Source organism: Perognathus longimembris, chromosome 11 (genome assembly GCF_023159225.1).
Source record: "Perognathus longimembris pacificus isolate PPM17 chromosome 11, ASM2315922v1, whole genome shotgun sequence".
NCBI classification, from domain to species: domain Eukaryota; kingdom Metazoa; phylum Chordata; class Mammalia; order Rodentia; family Heteromyidae; genus Perognathus; species Perognathus longimembris.
Genome location: NC_063171.1, coordinates 60376792 through 60400310, shown reverse-complemented (window position 1 = coordinate 60400310; position 23519 = coordinate 60376792). Strand labels below are relative to the sequence as shown.

At 50.5% G+C, this 23519-nt stretch overlaps 1 protein-coding gene across 2 annotated transcripts in view; it reads left to right on the top strand.

The window, feature by feature from the left end:
* Lgr6 (leucine rich repeat containing G protein-coupled receptor 6) overlaps window positions 1-23519 on the top strand; it is a 118395-nt gene that overhangs the window by 58967 nt on the left and 35909 nt on the right. For both annotated transcript variants that reach the window (XM_048357245.1, XM_048357246.1), the window contains 2 exons: window positions 11472-11687; window positions 17250-17321. In XM_048357245.1, the coding sequence (XP_048213202.1) occupies window positions 11472-11687; window positions 17250-17321 (288 nt within the window). The remainder of the gene's footprint in view (window positions 1-11471; window positions 11688-17249; window positions 17322-23519) is intronic.

The following is a 23519-nucleotide window of genomic DNA, read 5'->3' as shown; positions in this document are numbered from 1 at the left end:
GAAGGGATCTCAAAGGCCACACTAAAGAGTTGGGGGGTTAACTGAAAATCACAGGTGATCCTAAGCAAAGCAAAGTCACAACATGGAAAGGAGTCTCTAGTTTGTGTGAGTGGATGGATGGATGGACAGGTAGCTAGATGGACAAATGGACAGATGGATGGATGGATGTGTGGACAGGTAGATGGATGGATGGGTGCATGGATGGATGGATGGTCGGGTAGATGGATGGAAGGGTGGACGGGTGGGTGGATGGATGGATGGATGGATGGTTGGATGATGTATGGGTGAGTGAGTGAATGGATGCATGGATAGACAGGGGGTAGGGAGGCTGAGAAGGATTAATACCATGCAGGTGTGACTTCTTCAGTTCTCACACTGGTCCATAGGGACCCTGGGAGCTCTTGAGGATGAGAAAGTAGAAACTAGATTATAGGAAGGACTGGAATCCTCAGCCAGGAAAGCCAAAATGAATATGAGCTTTTCTGCTTTTGTCTTTGCCTTCTCCCATGTTACCTTCACAAGTGTTGATGCATGCCTTGGTTTTTCCTGATGTTTCTTTCAGGGTCTGCTAATAGTGTCTTTTAAACACTGGGATGTCACTTGTAGTCTGTCACCTTCAACTCTCACATCACTGCGTTCTGTCTGGAGAATTAAGTCAGGAAAATCCTCATCTGTCTCTTAACCAACCTCAGCTGCCTTCACCAAGGGCAGGCATCCAGGCCCAAGTAACCACAGGACCCAGCTCCCAACACATCTCCGCCAGCCAGGCAGGTCCCCAGAAACCAGCTTGGTGTCTGGAATCCAATGGCTGGAGGATGGGAGAGAGAGATGAGATAGCTTTTTGTATTCCCCACCCCCAGATTCCCGGATTGTCACCCACAAAGCTGGCCTTCTGCCCAGATCTCTAGGTTCCTGTCTTCAGGGGGAAGCTCATAAAGGCTACACAGTCTCCTGCCTGCCTGCTTCCCTCTTGGAGGGTGCATAATTATTTTTATATATTGCTGCTGAATAGAACACAAGGAATGGCTTGCAGGAATGTTCAGGTATCGTCTTTGATGTATACAAAGGAAGCAGCTTCCCTGCCTCCTGGGGCTTCAGTACCCATCAATTCTCCTGACAGATGGAAGGGAAGGGTGGCTTGGGTATTAGCATGGCCTGGAGAACAAGTTGGAATTGCCTTCGTTTTAATATCCCACTTTTGATCTATCGGAAGGCTGACAGCAAAAGGGGAAGGATCTTATTAGGTGGTATAAATCAGAGCTGATGAAATCCCTTTCCTCCAGCAAACTAAGACCCTCGCTTGTATAAGGAGAGGAGGAAAAGGGGTGCTCTAACCCTAAGCTGTCCTTGTCTCCCAAGTCATGAGCAGGAATGCGATGGTTAACTCAACACTCTTTCGACCTTCCCCCAACCCTACAACAAGGCCCTTTGAAGTGTCAAGCTCCTGCTGGCTCAGCTAGCCTCCTCACCTACTCCTTCACTCTCTTCACTGGCCTCCATGGCTCCTTCACTCCTGAGAACCCATCCCCAGGAGTGCACAGGCTCTGACTCCTGAGAGGCTTCCTTTCAGGACCCTGCCGTCTGGACAGGTTCTTCCTGAAAGCCTGGTGATTGGTTCCACATGCAGAGGTCCATGGGATGGGACCCCACTGAGGCTGCTGGTGGAGGTGGAGAAAGTGGCTCTTGGAACCCAAGGTTTCCCAGGATACAGCCAGTGAAGGGATAGGATGAAGGGACCACTAGCCTTGCTCAAGGAACCCTGGACTCAAAATCTATTTCCCCCATCTCTTTACTCTCTGACCCTGGCTAACTCAATTGGTGCCTCAGGGTTTCCTGGCTGAGTTGGAGTACCTTTCAGCTCTCATTTCTACAATAGTGGGCTCTTCTTAGCAAGCAGTTCTCTGAAAAGGGCTTGAAGTGCTTTTTTTTTTTTTAATTGCTAGAGATGGAGCCCAGGATCTCACACATGCTAGGCAAGCTCTGTACCACCAAGGCATGTTCCCTGCCCAGTGCCCATAATGTGATCAATACAGAACACAGATGTGTGTGTGTGTGTGTGTGTGTGTGTGTGTGTGTGTGGTGTGTAAGCCACTGGCAACATACTTGCCTAATGTGTGAGGCCTGGGCTCAATCCTTAACACCAGAAATAAAAAGAGGAGGAAGAGAGGATGAGAGAAAGGAGAGTGAGGGGAAGGAGAGAGGGGAAAAGAGGAAGAGGAGGAGGAGGAGGAAGAGGAGGAGGAGGAGGAGGAAGAGAAGGAGGAGGAGGAGGAAGAGAAAGAAGAGGAGGAAGAGAAGGAGGAGGAGGAGGAGGAGGAGGAGGAGGAGAAGAGGAGGAAGAGAAGGAGGAGGAGGAGGAGGAGGAGAAAGAAGAGGAGGAAGAGAAGGAGGAGGAGGAGGAGGAGGAGGAGGAGGAGGAGGAAGAGGGGAGGAGGAAGTCAAAGGTCCAAAGTGGCCATTGCTTCCCTCCACCTTGATGGTCTTCCTTCCCAGCTCCTCATATCTCTGACTCAAAGCTCCCTGAGGGCTGGAAATATGGCCTAGTGGCTCTCAGTTTGATTCCCCAGCACCACATATATGGAAAACGGCCAGAAGGGGCGCTGTGGCTCAGGTGGCAGAGTGCTAGCCTTGAGCGGGAAGAAGCCAGGGACAGTGCTCAGGCCCTGAGTCCAAGGCCCAGGACTGGCCAAAAAAAAAAAAAGCTCCCTGAGTTCCACGTCTGTGTCTCATTTTCAGAAGCTACTCTTCTCAAAAAAGCTATTCTCCATTAAAAGATTACCAAATAATACTTGCCAGATTCTCTTAAACAATGGAAGTCTAATTCTATATCCTAAAAAAAGAGGATTTTTCAAAATGGCAGGATGTTAGTCACCTTGAGATGCACAAGGCGGTGTTGGTTGATGGGGCCTCGGCGTGCCATTGTATACTTGTTACATGGTCCGTTCAGCTAGCCCCCGTCTTAGAATTTGCCCGAGAAGGTTTAAATTCTTAGTAAGACAGAGCCATAGGACCCTTAAGCTAATCCTTTCCTGAACAGGTAAAAACAGAGCCCAGGGAGGGGAAATGGAGTTTCTTGCAGCCACAGTGCTGTCTGTCAGCTATGAACACACCTCCCCAGCCTCTTCCCCCACCTTTCCAGAGCTCATTCTCGGCCTCAGCCTCTCCCTTCCTACAAAGTCTTCCCACCTGTCTTTTCTTCCTTACCAAAGGCCCCACCTCTGCCTCACCCACATGTTCTGCTCCCAGTACACACCATTGGCTAGTTTTTCCTCTCTCCTGCTGGACTTCCCTCAGGACCTCTGTACCCACTCTTCTCTCTGCCACACACGTTCTTCCACTCGTGGTAGAGCTGTTTCCTATCATGTGTTGATTCAATCTCCAGCACTGCAAAAAAGAAAACACAGACCGAATATCTACTGTGGCCCAGTTTCACGGAGAATTTAGATGCGAGAATTTAGATGCTCTATGCAATCTGGATTCTTCAGGCAAGTGGAGGAGAAAAATCAACCAAAGTGAGCACTTGGGTAAAGTCATTCAAAAGGCTGAGATCTGAGGATTTCTGCTGGAAACAAGTTCAGGCAGCAAGGTCCATGCGACTCTTGTCTCTAATTAACCAGCAAAATGCTGGAAGTGAAACTGTGGCTCATGTGGTAGAGTGCCAGCCTTAAACAAAATAGCTGGGGGATAGCACGTAGCCCTTGATTTCAAGCCTCAATACCAGCACACAGACACACACACACACACACACACACACACACACACACACACACTCACTCACCACTACTGCTTGTTTATTAGCTCAACTTCCCACTGAGCAGGAATCAGGTCTGTGTATCCAAATGTCTCACATAGATATGAGCTAATTTCTCAGAGCTGTCCAATTTGACAGCCACTAACAACTAGCTACATGTGGCAATTAAAATGTCATAAAATTCTAAAAAGAAAAATGGTTCCTTGGTAATACAGTCCATGTTTGAAGGGCTCACAGCCACCTATGCCTGGGGGTACTGGCATTAGAACTGACCACAGGGTTGGTATAATGGTAGGATTGCTGGAGTTAATCTGTGGGTTGAGTCTGTCTGTACCGAGGAACATTTCAAGCAACTTGACAGGCAGTGGGGGGGACCCCAAGGGCAGTATAGATGCCATAAGGAACCCACCAACAGCCTTGGAGCAGCATTGGTATTTGCAAAGGAAAGACACATGAGTCCCTAGACCTAAGCCGGTGGCATCTCTGGATATAGTTTGTTTGGTCTGAAGTGGACAAGCCCCCCTGCCAGGTAGGGCCAGGTCATGAGGTGGGCAGGGAGTGCACCTCCCATTGGAGCCCTGTGCTCTTGGTGCAGTGGCTGGGCGGGGGGGGGGGGTCGGGTCCTCCTCTGCTTTGCAGGTGCCAGCCTGCTCCCTGCGGGAACTCTTGCCTTCCCTGGCAGGCTCCAGGTCAGGGCTGTTGGTCCCTCCAGGCAATCAACAGCTCCCATGTGGACTATTTTTCCTGCAGAATAACTATTTCTGTAATGGTGACTTTTTGTTTTGTCTAATATTCTCTTCCTTTTATTCTGCACCCCCACCAGAGTGAAAGATACTCTCCCCTTCCTTCCCTTTCTCATATTTTACTAAAAGTTGGTCTGCCCCTTCACAGGGCCTGAGTGGGGTTTAGAGATGAAAAGCCAGCCTTGGGTTTGGCCTCGGTCAGACAATTAACTCTAAGCCCAATGGACAGTGGTTGTTTTCAAGACCTCTGCCCTCCCAGCTTCTTCCTTTCTCTCCCAGTCCCAGTTAGGAAATAGGAAGAGTGGGTTGCTGGGCTCATAACAGTTGAGGACTTTGGGCTGGAGAGCAGGGCTGACTTCACAGACATGAGGCCAGCGGGGCTGCACGGTACCCCAATTCCGCAGGGCCTGGTGCTTGGGTTAGGCCTGTTACTGCCATCCTGAAGTTCTCAATAATTTTTGAACAAGGACTTTGCATCCATATTTTGTGTTGGGTCCAGCAAATTATGTACATTCGTACTCTGGAAAGTCTGAGTGATTGGCAGCTCCATGGGGGGCCGGGCCAGGCCAGGGTGAGCTAAGCCCAGAGGAGCTTTACCCGTCTCAGAGTTTGGACACTGGTTGACAGCTGGCTGGGGCCTCCCCTCTCTGAGCTGTCAGAATCTGAAGTGGGGAAACTTGCCCCCTGCTTCTCTGCAGAACCTACTGGGCTGAGAGAAAGGCAACCTTCAGGTCCTAGGATTGGCTGGAGACCCTTTCTTGGGAGGGCAGGACCGGGTCATGGAGGCCCCAGAGGCCCACCTGCCTCCAGTTGTGTGGGAAGCAGAGCTCCTTCCTGCATGTGCCCAGCCCCGTGGAGACCCCTTCAGGACATCCTTTCTCATGAATTCTGGTTTCCAGCCTCTCTCATCTTGAGGACCCCTGTCCCACAATTTCTATGTCCGCTTGCATCATGTAGCCCAGAGCTGGGGAGAGGACCTACGGCATGGCTGACCTGAATCTTCTTTTACCCCGATGTCCCCCCGATGCCCCTAGGGCATGGTGGCCTGTAGACGCACAGTCAGCTAGAGCTTGGAAAGCAAGTATAGTCAGCTTCTGGGCCATTAGGAGTTCTAAATCTGTCCCTCTGGTCTTGTGTTTGGTTGCACCTAGGCAGGACAGGGATGTATTAGAGAAAAAGATTCTAGAAAAGTCTATGAGAAGTCAGGCACCCATGGCTTATGCCTGTAATCCTAGCTACTCAGGAGGCTGAGATCTGAGGATCACAGTTCAAAGCCAGCCTAGGCAGGAAAGCCTATGAGACTCTTATCTCCGATTAACCACCAGAGAACTAGAAGTGGTGCTGTGGCTCAAGTGGTAGAGCGCTAGACTTGAGCAAGAATTCAGGGACAATGCCAGACCCAGAGTTGAGCCCCATGACCAAAACACACACACACACACACACACACACACACACACACACACACACACACACACACACAGAGAGAGAGAGAGAGAGAGAGAGAGAGAGAGAGAGAGAGAGAGAGAAAGTCTATGAGATTACTCTAATCTTCTGTGAGCTATAAAAGTTCCTGGTTTCCAATTTGAAATACATATTCAATAGCCAAGAGCTCTCTCCATGTCCTCACATCTCTTTGCTGAAGTAGGCTGATGGTGTCCTGATCTTGACTCCCAGCATCTTTGAACATTGGTGTGTGTGTGTGTATGTGTGTGTGTGTGTGTACGTACATGTGTACTGGGGCTTGAACTCAGGGTCTCACACTCTCCCTTAAGCTTTGAACCACAGTCCTCAGATTTGAGCCTCCTGAGTAGCTAGGACCACAGGTGTGAACACTGGCCCCCAGCTTTCCCACAGCTTTTCTTTTTAATTCAGGGCTGGTACTCTACTGTTTAAACCACACCTCCATTTCCTATTAGTTGCTACTTCATGGGAAATCAGAAGCGTACGGACTTTTTCTACCCAGACTGGCTCCAAACTGGCATCCTCCGATCTCAGCCTCGTAAATTGGTAGGATTACAGGCAGGAGCCACTAGTACCTGGCTCTTTGGGCATTCTCTTTTTTTTTTTTTTTTTTTTTTTGCCAGTCCTAGGCCGTGAACTCAGGGCCTGAGCACTGTCCCTGGCTTCTTTTATGCTCAAGGCTAGCACTCTGCCACTTGAGCCACAGCGCCACTTCTGGCCATTTTCTGTATACGTGGTGCTGAGGACTCGAACCCAGGGCCTCATGTATAAGAGGCAAGCACTCTTGCCACTAGGCCATATCCCCAGCCCCTTTGGGCATTCTCTTGATGTCTCAGGCTCCTCGTTGGAGGCGGGGGGGTGGGGCTGGCCAGCCTCTCTCAGGCTCCAGTGCACGTTGTGAATGCGCACGTGGTTCTGAGTTTACATGTGTCCTTTGTGGATCACTGTTAGGAACATCCTGCTGTCTAATCTGAAGCTCTGCTGCTATAACTTACTCCCTGGAAGTCCCTCATCGTATCGTAGTCAAGTGGGACCTCCCCACGGTCCCCACTCCCTAAAGTGTGCTATGACCAGACACCCCCAATCTTCCCCTTTCTGCCTCAGCTTCAGCCCTTGGTGGAGGGAGCATGAGGAGCAATTTGGCCCTGGAGAGGTTAAGCTCTTTCCCCAGAGCCCAGGCAAGCCTAAACTGGCCTGTAGGGCCCTGCTAAGCGGCCCCATTACCGCAGGTAAGAATTATAATCAGAAAGCACTCGAGGGGCTCAGGCCCACGTGGGAGAAAGAGACGAGCTGTTGATTTTATTCCAGAGCTTAATTGGTATAATTGCTCTCTTCCTCCTGCCAAACCAGAGTCAGAATTGGCTCTCCCACCTGCCGATGGGGAGCTGTGTCTCAAGTGGTGGATTCTGCTGATCAGAGGCTCCTTCAGCCCCTCTGCATCCCCAGATTGTGGGGGGAGCCAGGGCCCCTCACCACAGAGGACTGGGGACCCCTGAGGAGCTTCAACTTGGCTCAAAGGGGCTAAGAGTGTTTCTTTGGAAAGCTGGGTAGGGAAAGAGTAGGAGGGATTTCTCTGCAGCCAAGGTGTTGATCAGAGGAGTCCCCAAGTGCTAGAGGACCCCGGGAAGCATGCTCAGTAAAAAGGGAAAGGCTCACTCCTGTAATCCTAGCTTCTCAGGAGGCTGAGATCTGAGGATAGGGGTTCAAAACAAGCTCAGGCAAGAAAATCCATGAGATTCATCCCCAGAAAACTGGAAGAGGAGCTGTGGCTCAAAGTGGTAGAACACTAGCCTTGAATGAAAAAGTTCAAGGACGGTGCGCAGGCCCTGACTTCAAGCCCCATGAGCAACAAAAGGAAAGGGGGAGGGGGAGCCCAAATTCCTCCTTCCTCCTTCTTCCTCCAGTTGCCTCCCCTCTGGGTGGCGCTTAGGGCATCGCCTCTAAGGGGTCTCACAGCCAAAGCCACCAGGACCTACAAATGTCAGGGGCTCGGAGCATTCCTCTCTGCGGCCCCTGGATCCCTCTGGACAGGCTCCTTATCAGAAGGGGAGGAGGAAAAAGAGAATAGCCCAGGATAACCACGCCACAGGCTGAAGGAGGAGATCTGGAGCCATACTTGGTGATATGTAAAGTCTCCCAAGGGGACCCGATAAAATATTAATATAAAATATAAATCTTGCACGGGACCCACTTTTACTAAGAAGTTATTTCTAATTTATCTGGAATCCAGACTTCACCAGGCATTGGCCCAATATATTGCATGGAACATATTTATGTTTGGTTATACAAAATTCCCATGATTTGCATTTGATTTCTGACATGCATGTATTTTTATTCCCTGTATTCATTAACGCTACACCCACGAACACTCACCAGCCCACCCCATGTTCAGCTGGCCCAAGTGGAACGCCGGGACGCCCTGCTCACACCAAACACAAATGCATGACAGCCTTTCGACAAACAGCCCCATTCCCGTCACCGTTCAGATCACCAGAGTCTCTGAAGATATAACCCCTGCCCAACCCGGCCCCTGGCCTCGAGTGACCTCCGTGGAGCCCCACCTTTGGGGGGGGTAGTCCTCACCTTGCACCTCTGTTTTAGCCTCAGTTCCTTACACAGCTACAAGCCCTGTTTAGAGAATCTACACTCACAGGGTGCCTTGGGTCAAGTCATGTTTTTGTTCACAAGCTGGGGAGGTTGACAGTATGCAAATAAGGGGGAAAAAAAAGTATAGAGCGGTCAAACATCAGGGAGGTGGCAGAGCTGGGATACCAACCCGGACAATCCACCTCCCAAGTATACGTCCCTCGCCATTGTACCACAGTGCTGCTGCACTCCACAAGGTCACTGATTTCTACGCCAACATGGAATCCCTCACCCCGCGACTCAGCAGTCTCTGACCCTTGCACACCTGCCTGGCCGCCTTTTGAGGGAGCCTAGGGTTAAGTCGCCTGGCTTCATCACGCTGACCAACACTTCCACTCCCTTCTAGCAGTGGAGGACATAACAGCCCTTCCCTTAGGTCCTTGCTCCACAACACGTGGTACAGGAAACCACTGACATCAGCACCACCTAGACCTTGTTAGAAATGCAGAACCTTAGGTCCCTCCTACCCCAGACTTACTAAAGCGGAACCTGACTGGTGGTGTTGTTTTGAGAAAGGATCATGCTATGTAGCCCAGACTAGCCCTGAACTCCTAGTCCTCCTGGCTCCGATCCCTCAGCGCTGAGGTTATAAGTATACAGCACCATGCATAACCATGACCCCTTGGTGATTCATTGGCTCATATGCACGCACATTCATGTTTTAAAGCACTGAGTCTTCCAGATAGTGACCACAGATAGCTGGGCAAGAAAGCAGAACGGAATGAGGAGGTAGAAGGTCATTTCTCCTGTGGTTTAGTGCTCAGCAGATCCTGGGAGACCTTGTTCGTAGACTGGATCATCCACAATTCAGAAGATGGGGCTCTACCTCATCCTGGTTATAGGAATGACAATGTGTCACAGCAGACACTGTGTTCAGTGCTAGATTCCAAGCACTTAGCACACCAGATGGCACTCAGTCAGTGATTTTGAATAAATGTCTGAATGAAAACCCTCTGAGTCCCCTGCTTCTAAGTCTCAAACTGACAGCCTGGCCAAGCAGAGCAAGGAAGCCGGAAGAGCCTATCCCGTCTCAGAACAGACCCAGACTTCTCCTGGCCCAAGGAGGCCATCCTGGGGGCACAAGATCAAGGTCTCAGCTTTCCCAGGACCCTAGACACACACCTTCGAGTCCTGCTTAGCACCAGGCAGAAGGTGCTTTTGAGACAACTTTCTTCCGGGAAGGCAGGATTCGAACAAGGAGTAGGAGGAAGTGGTAGTGCCACAAATGCTGGTGTTGAGACAGAGAAAGCCAAGTGCTAGTGTGGATGGAGGAAGTGGGCAGATCTCGATGCCTTTCTGAGGTCAGATGGATGAGTCCTAGCAACCCATTGGAGGTGAGGGGCCAGGGAGGGGCAGGGGCCTGGCTTGTCTGGCAGGTCTGGGCATTGCCATTTATGACTGCCAACCTGATGGGTAAAGTTACAGAGCCACGGAGTCTGACTCCCTGTGGGGGATGCTGCTGCCTTCCCGGAAGCCTTGGGCTGCGAGCAGCTCTAAGTGACAACCGCGATACCAATAATAATCACTGTTTCCATTTACTGAGCAGCAGTTGTCACATGCTGGGCACAGGGCCAGGTACAAGTAGGTGGCCGCTGGCCTCTCAGCAACATCATGAGTGGCTCTCTCATTAATAGAGATCAAGCTGCCCAAGGTCACACAGCTAGTGAACCAAAGAGCTGGCATTCAAAGCCAGCTTCTCTGACAACAAAATCCACATGTGTCCCCAGCATGATGGCATGGCTTCTTCAGTGTGCTCATCCTATCTTCTCCATTTACCAGTTTGCTCAGAAATAAGCCAGCACCATGGGGCTAGTAGAGTTCAGTCTAGGTCCCAGAGCGACTAGGAGACAGAGACATTGTGTATTGCTGGAATACATCACTTGAACACACGGGTAAAAAGCTAAGGTGACAGGTTCCTTGTTTTGCTGGGGTGCCAGGCTCTTGTAGAGCTCAGTCAGAAGTTATTGTGTCAGCCTGGAATCTCTGTGCATAGACACAGTACCATCTGTTTACCTGTTCTGCAATCAAGGGTTTCATCTATGGCATGCTGGCACCTCCCATAGATCACTGAATCAGCCAGGCACTCCAGGAATTCAGTGGGATCTCCACAAAGCTCCTGGTCCTCAAGAGGACAAGGTGCTAGCAGTGGGTGACCGAGAGTGGCTTACATCTTTGATTAGGATCACAAGGATATTTTCCTATGCTAATACTTGGGGACAGCTCTGTTCTATGGCCTCGGAGTGGACAGGACTGGGAAAGACTGTCACACATGGAACAGAGGACCTATGGAAGAGATTTGGAAGCTCAGGGAGTTGAGAGAAATGCTACTTATCCTCAGATGAGCCATGGGTCATGTGTGTGTGTGTGTGTGTGCGTGTGTGTGTGCGTGTGTGCGTACTATGGTTGAACTCGGGGCCTGAGGCATTATCCCTTGCCTTATTCCATCCCAGCTCATGTTGTACCACTTAAGCCGCCCCTCCACTTCTGTCTTTTTGCTGGTTTATTGAAGAGTCTCATGATCTTTTCTGCCAGGGCTGGTTTTGAACCTTGGTCCTCAGATCTCAGCTTCACTAGGATTGCAGGCAGGCACGTACCACCAGCACCTGGCCACAGGGGGCCAATCTTGAGTCTGAGAGGAAGAGCTGGGGTCATAAACAGAAATGTATGGCACAAAGGGTCTAGAATGATGGGTTGGAATGGAGGCCAGCTGTGTGAATTTGAAGGGTAGGAGGCATGACCCACAGGAACTGAGTCACCACTTCAGTCTCTGATACTTCAGAGGCTTCATTAGGGAACTGGCTGGCTCGGCCCACCCCAAGCTTGATCTACCCGTGCCTGGATCAACTCTTCTCTCTCTTCTCTCCCACCAGGCGTCTGGATGCCAACCTCATCTCCCTGGTCCCGGAGAGGAGCTTCGAGGGGCTGACCTCCCTCCGCCACCTCTGGCTGGATGACAATGTGCTCACAGAGATCCCCATCAAGGCCCTCAACAACCTTCCTGCCCTCCAGGCCATGACCCTGGCCCTCAACCGCATCCACCACATCCCAGACTACGCCTTCCAGAACCTCAGCAGCCTGGTTGTGCTGTGAGTGTTGATGTGGCCCTGTCCTTGGTGGGGTCCTGCGGGGGGCTGGAGGCGGCATGTCTTCTCCTGGGTAGGAAGCCTGGCTAGCTTTGCTCTCTTCTGCATGTCACCAAACCTTCAGTCCAGTTTGTCCTTTGTAGAGGATGAGGCCAACTGCCCCCTGTTGATCCACCGGATTATCTTGAAGCTAGATGACACTGGGTTTATAGAAGTGCTCAGAGAGGCACTAAATTAGGACCAAAGTACTATCCTGAGAAAATAGGAATTAAATTAAGATGTTATTTTCCTCATTGTGTAAATATAATAACAACACCATACTAATTGGAATGTAAGTCAAGAATTTCTTAAATAATGTCTATCGTATTTGACCATCAAATGATACAGTCATGTGCTTTGGCATAAGGATAGGATAAATTCACCTCATTTCCCAGGCCTAAAGTAGCAGAAAAAGCCATCGCATATAATTAGACAGTAAACCCCCATCAGGGTAATTACCTGGGAGATAGCATCCCTGGCAGCAGTAGGGACTGGAGTTAACTCTGCCTTCTCAGTGGGAACTTTAGAGTGCAAATTAGCTTCCAGCTAATTGCTATGAATGATTGGTAAGTTCATAGGGTAATTACTAAGGGCTTACAGGTCATGTGTAATTGCTTTGGGTTGCATACTAATTGTTGCAGAAACATGGCTCAGGAACATGCGTGTTAGTGACTTTGCTAAGTGGTAGCATTGCCTTTGCTCCCCTGGGAAACCGGGTAAGAGTTTCCAATCTAGGGAATGGACCATGCTTGGGTCTACATGAGCACTGAAAAGGCAGGTACCAGTATTGTTTGCCTAATGATTTTGGAGAATGAATCTAAATAGCACATGGAGCACAGTCTTCTGTCCATCCTTCTGGAAGTCAGTGGGGGTATTTGTAGAAAGCCAACAGAGCGAGGTGTTTTTAGCATTGGTGATACGTCCTATGACATCATGATGGAATAGGGCTAGGTCTTTACAAAGGCAGAAGACTGATGGAAAAATGAGAATTTCCTGATGAGGCTCAGACATGCGGGTAGCAGCAGGCACTTACAGAGCCCATACATGGGCACTGCAGGTCACTGGGTGACCCAGTCCTGCTGCCCTCGAGGGGCTTGCCATCTGGTTCAAATGGCAGAACTGTGGGAAAGGTAACTCAGGCTATTGTGTTACTCCTGCTACCGGAACCAGGTGAGAAGTCTGTGTTCATAGTAGCATGGCAGCACTGGAGAGGCTGAACAGGTGAGTGAGAGGGAGGCTTTGTGGGGGAGAGCTGGGTAAGCAAAGGGAAAGACAGTTTTAAAGGCACAGAGGGCAAGTCAGGGGTGTTTGGTGAATGGGCCGGTCAGGCTGGAACAGAGGGTCCTCGTGCAGAGTGTGGGAGAAGAGGCTGGGGAGTTTGTCACAATAAGGATCTGGCTTTGGTCTGCCAATGGAGGAGAGGACGTGGAGGTTTTCAAGGGAGAATTGTAGGAAGGTGAATGGATGGTGGAAGGAAGGAAGGATGAGGACAGGTGGAGCCCAGAGACAGGAAGATCAGTTTGGAGGCTCTCCATAGCAGCTTAGGGAGGTAGCAAAATGGATGGAAGAAAGGATAGTGAGAGGATGTTTTACAGGAAGCATTGATCTGTTTTAGAGGTTTTACATGGTGGAAGACCAAGAAGGAAAGGAGTCATGGACAACTTAAAGGTTGCATTAGAAGGCAGGGCGTTAGCTTACATGTAAGGCCTGTTACAGATGTAAGAGGCCAGGGAGACCCATCGTGTGTGTGTGTGTGTGTGTGTGTGTGTGTGTGTGTGTGTGTGTGAACTTAGGCTTGAAAACTCAGGATCTCACGCTTTTGCTTGGCTTCTCATACCCCCACTTGACTTTTTCACTCAAGGCTGATACTTTACCACTTAAGCCATACCTCTACTTCTGGTATTCCCTCCTCCCCAGCCCCCCCCCCCCCGGCCCGCCCCCGGTTAATTGGAGATGGAGTCTCAGGAACTTTCTGCCTGGGCTCACTTTGAACCACAATCTCAGATCTCAGCCTCCTGAGCAGCTAGTATTACAGGAGTGAACCCTGGTGCCCAGCTCAATCACGGTGCTGTTTGTTTCGCTGCTCTGATAAGGTGTGAAACCCTTTCCCATCATGTCCAGGGTACTGGCAGGAGCACTTGGCAGCATTTCATTGGACAGCAGTGGTGTCCTGTGTCAAGTTGGTGTCATCATGATGTTGGTGTCATCATCAGGCTCTAAGCCAAACACCAACTACAGGCTGGGCTACTGGAGGTGTCCAGAACTCCAGGGCTTGAATGAGTGTTTTAGAAGAGGGAGTTGGCGGCCTGGAGCTGGATGTCTAGAAACCTGAGATGGTCTGGACCAGAGCTGGCAGGGAGGATAAAGAGTAGGAAATGGAGAGACATGAGTTTAGCAGGAAGCAGGAGCTATGATAGGGGTTGGTGAGAGTTAAGATAGAAGTGTGAAGGAAATGAAATGCTGCTGAGTGCTAGAAATTTATACCAGTAATCCTAGCTATTCAGGAGGCTGAGATCTGAGGACTGAGCTTCAAAGCCAGCCTGGGCAGGAAGTCCAGTGAGACTCAACTCCAATTAACCATCCAGAAAGTGAAAGTAGAGCGCCAGCCTTGAGTGAAAAGCTCAGGAACACTGTCCAGGCCCACATACATACATGCATGCACACACACACACACACACACACACACACACACACACACACACACACACACACACAGTGCCTTGGTAAGAAATGAGAACTTAGTCCCAGAAGGCAGGGACTGTGATTTTCTACTGGACTAGAAGCTCCCTGGAGGCAGGGTCTGTCTCTCCACTGGAATCTGATAGAGGAGGTGAGGAGGTCAAAATAGACAAGAGTTTTAAGCCTCGAGACTCCCAAGCCTCCAGACTTTCCCATCCATGCTGGATGAGTCCAGCCGTGGCCTGTATATCTGAACAGCTTCTTGGAGGCCAGCCTGATTTTTACCCCTTGTAAGTGATTTTCTTTTCCTGCCTGAAGATGTTTTTAAATTCTTGAACTTTAATAGCATAACTCAAATATGTCACAGTGGAGCATGCTCTGCATCTAATTTTCCTGGAACAATGTATGCTTTCAAGCAGCAGAATGTGTTCTTTTTTCTTCCTAGAGAATATTGTGTGTGTGTGTGTGTGTGTGTGTGTGTGTGTGTGTGTGTGTCAGTGTGTCAGTCCTCGAGCTTGAACTCAGGGCCTGGACGGTGTCCCTGAGCTTTGTTGCTCAAGGCTGGTGCTCTACCACTTGAGGCACCACTCCTACTGGCTTTTTGGTGGTTAACTGGGAAGAAGACTCTCACAGACTTTCCTGCCTGGGTTAGCTTTGAACTGTGGCTAGGATTATAGGCATGAGCCACCAACACTGGCTTACAATGTCATTTTTTTCGTTTGTCTAAAAAATGTTCTCTTTGAAATATTAGTTGGGTTGTTTTATAGCAGAAGACAACTGTGATCCATTTCCTCCTGTCTATCACTTAGGAGCTATTTTCTTCTAGGCTTGGAACTTTGCCTGGCTTTTGAATCCTCTCTTCCTTCTCCTGTCTTTCTGTTGTGTGTTCTCACAATTGTCCTGTGACCTCTTCTTCCTGGCTATGCTTGGAGAACTCTGTCCTGTTGGTCATCTAGCTACCTCCTTTTGGAACCCTGAGTACCATGGCTGAATTAGGCTCCATCCCTGGTCCTGTGTCTGGTGGAATGGTGAAGGAATGGGTGTGCTCTGACATGGTGTCCAGTCTTTGTTAGACTAGTGGGATTCCAATTCCTCTACCTCAATTGTGTTCGCTTAAATGTAGAGTCTAACACTTCTGCCTACAAACACACTTGAACTTCCAGCCATTTTCCCCATTCAATGAATACCAGCTGCTGCCTGCTTGCCTTTCTCTCCCCCTTTCCTTTCTTCCTTCCTCCCTCCCTCCCTCCCTCCCTCCCTCCCTCCCTCCCTCCCTCCCTCCCTCCCTCCCTCTCTCCCTTCCTTCCTTCCTTCCTTCCTTCCTTCCTTCTTCCCTCCTATCCTTCCTTCCATCCATCCATTTGTCCTTCCTTCCTTCCTCCCTCCCTCCTTCCCTTCCTCTCCTTCCTTCCTTCTTTCTTTCTCCCATGCTGGGGATTGAACCCAAGGCCTTAAGTGCACAGGCAAGCACTCTAACACTTGAGTCATGCCCCAGGCTTTAAAGGTCCCATTTAATTTTTACCACAACATTTTGGAGTAGGAATATCATCTCAATTTTATTTTATTTGCTACACAATGTTGGGGAGTGAACTAAAGACCTGACACTTGCTAGGAAACTGTTCCCCAGTCCAAAGAAGCCTTTATTTTACTTTCCCCTTATGCATTCCTTTTGGAAGCCAGAAATAGGGAGGGGAAAGTCTTCCGTTCCCATCTGAGGGTCTGGTGCCAGGTGTGGCACTTACCTGTCATCCCAGCTGTGGAGAAGGCAGAGTCAGGAAGATCATGGTCCAAAGGTTAGTGTCAGCACAAGTATGAGACTCTATCTAAAAAAGAAACTAAAGCAAAAAGGGTTGGGGAGAGAGAGCATGAAGCCCTGAGTTCACAGCTGTGTTTGGGGGATTTAATTCATAGATTTTGTCAGTTCATTTTCCGGGCAAAGAGGGATGATAAAGACCTCAGAACTGTTTTCTTGGTCACCAGTTTTTGCAGTGTTCTTACATTACAATCTTTCTTTTTCCTGACTTTGTTGCTCCTTACAATGTTCAGAGTAGGCTGAGTCTTGTTTCTATTCGTTTTTGTTCGATAGCAATTGTCAGTAGAAGGAAATTCTACTGTTTCTTTCTGGTTAGCTTTTTATCTTGCAAATCTCTCCCAAACGGAGCTCCTTCTTTTCTCCAACCCACACCTGCTTTTGGCCGGGGCCTTCCCCTGCACAGACACGTCTCCCCACCTCTGGGCGCATCTTACCCCTGCCTAGAAGGCCCTCTGCTCATCAGGCTCGCCCCTCGAAGGTCCTGCTCAGGGCCACCACCCCTAAGCAGCCTCCTCCGAATCCTCCACATTCACCATTCTCCTTGCTCTCCGCGCGTCCTCAGCTCTCTCCAGTTGTAACAGAAGGCTTAGCCTTAATTATATGTTGTCTGCAGTGGTTTGCTCTTGGCTCCTTTAGGAACGTCTGGCCACTGAGTCAGGCTGGCTGGGTCCTAGGAAGAGAGACATAGACAGTGCCTCGGATGTGAACCCTTCTGACATCAGGCCTGCCCCCTCCCTAAGTGCTTAGCAGAAGCTTCCTTTAGTCTTGGCCTGGGGCTCTCCTCGCCCTCCTTCCTTCAATAGGAAATCCAGAATGATGTATGTAGCCTGTGGTCAATATGGCCTCGGAGGTTGTGGCTTCCTAAATCTGTGTTGGCCAATCTGTTTGTCCCTGGAGACAAAGGGTTTGGCCACTGAGGTCGTTCTGCCAATGCATCTGCCTCCACTCTGCTCCCCCCCCCCTCCGTGACTGCGCTCGACTGGCCCACCACAGCGCAGTGACACTCATTCTGACGTGTCTCTCCTTCCCACCAGGCATCTGCACAACAACCGCATCCAGTGTGTGGGGACCCACAGCTTCGAGGGGCTGCACAGTCTGGAGACACTGTGAGTGACGGAGGCCTGCTGGGGCCCTGCTCTGCCCGGCCATGGGACCTGCAGTCCTGGGGTCAGGGGCCGTGGGGCCGAGATGCCATGGTCTGGCTCGAGTCTTATCACCCGTGTGACCGTCACGCAGAATGACGTCCATGTGGGCAGGAGGTATCCCGTGGGAGTTCACAGTGAAACAAGAAGGAGGGACCTAAAATCCCGGCCAGTGGAGACTACCAAACCTGCAGAGAAATGAGACGTGCAAGGAGAAGCTAGAGGAGTTAGCATGGGAAGCTTGGGACCTGTAAGGTTTGGGGCCGGGCCCGGGGAACGGCTGAATGGCAGTTTTGATGTCTGTTTAAGGGTGCTGCTGACAGGGGGAGAGGAATACCACAGAGAGAAGCCGAGGACTGTTTGCCAACTGATCTAACGAGCTGAATGATTAATGGGGAGATGGCCCATTCAGAGCTCCATCCAGCCTGACTATAAAAAGCACCCAAGCTGTTGACTCTTAAAAAGCCATATTATTCACACATCATCATCCTGGAATTCAGTTAAGGTCAGAACACACTCGGGCCCTCCCATCACTTCCTCTGGAACCCCGCCAGCCCCCACAGTAAAGTAGGCTGAGTGGGCCCCAACTGAGCAAACAATTGGCCAGGCCCTACAAGTGTGGCCAGACATGCCAGCTGAGGTCCTTCGGTGCCCACGGTGCAGGCCAGGAGGGGGCGCTGGGTAGAGAAGGAGCTTCAGGCCACCAAGTATGAGGAGGAGGAAAGGGCTCACAGCATCCTGAGGGGTCATGGTCCCACCTTTCCTGTCCAAAAACCAGCTCCCCATTTTCTACACACAAACAACAAACATCCCAGAGCCCAGTTCCTAGGTGAAGGATTTCCAAGAAGTGTAAGCAGCAGAGGAGACTATGCTGGGAGATGGGCTATAACCAGGAAGCTGCTTGTTAGGGAAAACCATTTGGCAAAGTCTATCCCAAGAGACCTCTTCTGTCAGGATTTTTGATATGTTGGGAAAGGATAAGGGAGGCTCAGACCAAGCACCAATCCTCTTTTGTGTGTGTGTGTGTGTGTGTGTGTGTGTGTGTGTGTGTGTGTGTGTGTGTGTGTGTGTGAGAGAGAGAGAGAGAGAGAGAGAGAGAGAGAGAGAGAGGTGACAGTCCTGGGGCTTGAATTTAGGGCCTGAGCACTGTCCCTTAGCTTTTTCAATCCTCTTTCCTGTGGCACAAGTCCTAGGAGCATGGCTGTTCTTGGGCTCCATCCGTAGCAGGAGAAACGGCAGAGCCATGTCCAGCTCTCCCCGTGCCCTGACCCCTCTTCATCCACTGAGCGCTGGGGAGTAGGCTATAGGGTGATAGGCTGGGTGTGTCCCAGTCTGATGTCAGAAACACTGGAGCCACTTCCTGCCTCTCTGCATGACTTGAGCTATGTGTTGCTCCTCCCTAGCTGTCGCAGACAGGTGGACAGTTAGAGCTGGACAGTGTGGCTCATTAAATCACTACAGTGATGGACGCATTAAATCGCCACTAGTGGTCTAATGACAGACAACGCCAATCGGGCAGTGCAATGAGACAACACTGGGAGAGTGCCTTGCTATCATCTCCCATCTGATCACCTGTGAATTGTGACAGAGGATTTCAAAGGCTCTTAAATGTGAGAGGCGAGCATTTCCTGGGAGAAGCCCAGCTCCATAGCCCATTCTTTGCCTCCCCAAAGCCCGCTCCCCACTTCCATAGACTCAGAGCTCTTGAGGCAGTGCTTGAAGTTGTCATTCAACAGTAGGACCGGAGGGGGTCTTACCCCCACGGCCTTGGAATGTGGGGGCTGTTTGCTTTGCTAGGAAATCAGATGAGGAGGGGGCACATATATTGGGTGTGGGCTGGCACCTCAAAAAAGCCAAGCAGCTGTTTCTTCACTTTTGGGGCATGCTGCCTAATTCTTTCTCAATTAGCCACTGGGCTGCTACGCAGGGCATTTGGCTGAGTGGGGGCTGGCTGCATTTCAGAGCAGCCCTGCCGCTCAGCGCCCACTAGCCCTTTCATCTAGCTACAGGAGGGTTTGGCCCCATTACACAAAGCCCAGGGCTGCGCCCACTTTGTAGACAGGAAAGCCAAGACCGAGAGACAAGGGAAAGTTCTCCCAGACAACCTGCAGTCTCATGTCAGCAGGTAGTGGGATGGCTTAGATACCGCATGTCACGGTTGACTTCTCTGCCACGTATTGCCCCTGCTGATACCGACCTCACAGGGCTGATTATGTGGATCCAACAGGATGATGGGAGTAAGGTTAGGAGTCTGCCCTACACTCCCCTCTCCTTCCTCAATCCCTATCCTGAGCACTGCCATCTCAGCAACATGGTCCTTTCCACCCTCCAGGGGTAAGCCAACTTTTGATCTCCCATTAAAAAGGGGGGGAAAGTGTATTCTTTATCTTCTGTTCCCCAGAGTATTTGTTGGGGAGCCTGCGGGTGAAGCCAGATTGCAAAGGGGGCTGGGGGGGGGGGGGAAGGGGAGTGGCTAGAAGAATGAAAGGAAAAAGAAATGATAGTCGAGCCTTTTAATTGCTGCATAATTGGCACGCTCGGCAGCCTCAGTTATTACTCGGGAGCTTTCATGTGAGCTTCTCACTGGAAGGGTATTTCTCCCTCAGGCCCCGTAAATCTCTGCCACTTAGACTTCTCTCATCTCTGGCAGCACAGGGAAGATCAAACCCCCACAGCCCAGGCTGTGGTTTGGCTCATGTGCAGACTCCTCTTTGGAGGGAGAGCAATCCCCAGCCTTACCACCTGGGAGGAGGGGCCAGGTGTGGGCACGCACACACAGAGCCCCACAGGATCCCCAAAGTAGACACAGGCGGTGCACACAGCATGTGGCCCACGCCTGCCACCATCCCCACTCTGCATACACACCCCACCTCCCATCAGCCCAGGACAGAAGTGTCCCCCAAATGCACCTGCCCAGCCCAGCCTCTCTGGAGCTCTCTCCACGCTGGAAGCCAGGGGGCCTGGTTCCAATCCCAGCCTCTGCGTCCGCTGGAGCATGCCACTTCACTTCTGGAAACCTCACCTGCTTCACCTGTGCCATCAGCTACATCAAAGGCGGGGGTGGGGTGCGGGGGGAGCGGGGGAAGGGGCCCCCCGCTGTGCTCACCCATTCTGAAGGAGTCGGGCAAATCCCAGTGCTTTCCACAGGGTCTGAGGCAGGGCACTGCTCTACTCGCTCTGGTCGAGCAGATCAGCGTGCAGGCCCCACACCGTCCTGGAGAAGAAACCTCGCTGTGCTCCCAGGAAGCCTGACGTTTGAGATGTTTTTCCCAAAACAGTCGTCGCTATTGTAGATTTTGCCAGGGAGGCTCAGCCAAAGGCAGACAGGACATGCTCTGTCCTGCATCCCCAACTCCTTTCCACTCCCACAGTGGGGATGACCCACTGTCACCTGTTGGAAAACTCTGGATCAGAGATGGTCTAGCCTTCAGCCTGGGCAGTAGCATTTTCTTCCCTTTCCAGATCAGACCCTATCTCCAGACTTGGGTTAGTTGCCCACGTTTCCACTGTTTGAAAGTGAGGAGAAACCACTAGAATCTCATGGTATCTTGTCTGTTTGGCATTAGCACTCTCAGGGGCAGATCGCTTGCCAGATTTTCTGGAGATCTAGGTTGAAAGATGAAAGAAATCACAGTGTAGAAGACTTCTGGCAAGGGGCCTGGAACCAGGCACCAGGTCCTCCTACTTCCGTGCTTGAAGTTGCAAGCATGGAGACTCGGGTGGCTGTCCTTCCCTGACAGCTAGTGGTCTTCAAATTCCTAGTTACTCAACAACAAAACTAAATTTAAGGATCTAGCAACCCATTGCCTCCCAAGGCGCCCCCCTCCCCCCAACTCCCTACATCTGGGATCTTGATTCTGTATTTCGGTAACACAGAGGGCATCCCCGGATGCTTTTGGAACCACACAGCCTCCTTCCTTGGGTCTGGGCAATGATCTCTCTGGGCTTTGCTATAACCTTGTTAAACAAATCAGGTCTAACTAGAGCCCTTGCTGGATGAATGTTTCTCTTTGGAAGAGAGTCTGGGCCATAGTGAGAACAGAAACACTCTGGCCCTCAATTCTTGTCTAAATCAGAAATACAAAATCATACACTCCACATCAAACCTCCTCTAGTGACAGATGGCCTAGTGATCTGGTTTCTGCCGGACAGTTTACTTCAACAGCAGCCACGGCTCTAAAATGTTTTTCTTTCTTTGCCCTTGTAGCTATGAATGTCAACAGTTTTTATGCTCCACTGCCATGCACATGACCCTGAAAGTCTCTGGCTACCTCTCACCTTGGGCCTGACAGCCTTGGGATTAGAACAGAGCTCCAGCAGATATCCACTGAGGTTATTCCAGCACTTGGGGAATCCTAGGGAAGATCAAGGATTGGGCCTTGAATCCAAAAACCCGGGTTCAAAATGGGACTCTGCTGCCAGTGCATGGCATACCCAAGTCACTGGAGCTCTTAAAAGCTTGAGGTGGCCAGGTGCCAGTGACTCACGCCTATAATCCTAGCTACTCAGGAGGCTGAGATCTGAGGATTACAGTTCAAAGCCAGCCAGGGCAGGAAAGTCCATGAGACTCTTATCTCCAATTAACCATCAGAAAACCAGAAGTGGTGCTGTAGCTCAGTGTGGTAGAGCGCTAGCCTTGAGCAAAGAAGCTCAGGGACAGCACCCAGGCCTTGAGTTCAAGCCCCACAACTGACAAAAAAAAAAAGCTTGAGGTGCCACGGATAGGGGATGAAGCTGATATTTTACAATTCAGGAGACTATCTCAAAGATCACATCAAATGAGGTAACTTCGCACAGTGCCTGGGACACTGGGTGCTTGATTTATATCAATTCTTGCTTGTTGCATAGACTGCGTGAAGGTGGCAAGAGTGGAGCGTTACCTAGAGGTGTCATCTCGCTGTGGTCCAAGCTGTGACTCATCACTATAGGATGGATAGGAATTCCCAGGCCATCTGGGATGGCTACAGTATTTGTTTCCTGTGGCTGCCATGACAAACTACCACAAACTTGGTGGCTTAACAAAACAGCAATTTATTCTCCCACAGTTCTAGAGGTCAGAAGTTCAAAATCAAGGCGTTGGCTGGCAGGGTTGATTCCTTCTGTAAGATCGGAGGTAAAATCCATTCCCTGCCTATCTTCTGGTTTCTAGTGGCTGGTAGCAATCTGAATGATCCTTGGCTTAGAGACTCACCCCTCCCATCTCTTCACAGTGTCTTTGGTTTGTGCTTCCTATAAACATCCCAGGGAGCCTTCACTAAACTCCTGCATAGCTGCTTTGTCTCAGTAAGGTCACCTTCACAGACAACAAGGGTTAGGACCTTGGTATATGTTTTGGGGTCACACAGGTTCCATAAGAGAGTCTGCTGGAGGATGAGGATGTAGAGTTGCAGGTGAATCGTTCTTTGTCTTCGTCGTCATCTTGACTAGTTCATGGGCTAAGAATTCCCACCCTGCCCAGAACTAGGATGCTTTTCCTCTAAGGCTGTGTCATCGTATATCTTACCTCTTACCTGCAGCCGCTGATTGAGGAAGACAAGATAGGAATGGTGGATCCTTATCTGACACTTGAGGAAACTAGGGCAGAGAGTGGAAGACTTGTCCAGGGTCATTCGGCTCGTGAAAAGGCAGAAGGAGATTGCGGGTTTCTGTGCTTTTGGCCCATTTTCAGCCCTAAGACCACACTGCCTCTTGAGGCAGAGCATCGAGGAACTCCTTCCTCTCCAGTTCTTAATCATTTTACATTTGTGGGTTTATTAGCTGCAAATTTGTGGGCTTTTGTGGCGTATAGAGGAATTTATGGTTCCATATAAAACTTCTTTCCCTCTGGCTTCCCCCGCAGAACCACTAATGACTTAACAGGCAGAAAATTGAGCTGCCCAATGAGTTTGTCTTGCATTCTGTGACCATGACAAGTTATTAATAGTTCTTCCCAGCACAAAATTCCTTTTCCCACTGCCCTGGGCTTGAGGGCAGCCAAGGTCATTGCTCCTGTCAGGGCTACCCCTTGCTCCTTGCTGTCTATGGGGCCCTAACTGCTCTGAACTCCCACCTCCTCCTCTCGGACCCTAGGAGTCCCCGCCAGCTGGTCTGGAATGGAGAGGAAAGAGAGGTTAAAAGGGGGTGGGGGAGCTCTGGCCACTGATCTTTACCAGATGCCACAGA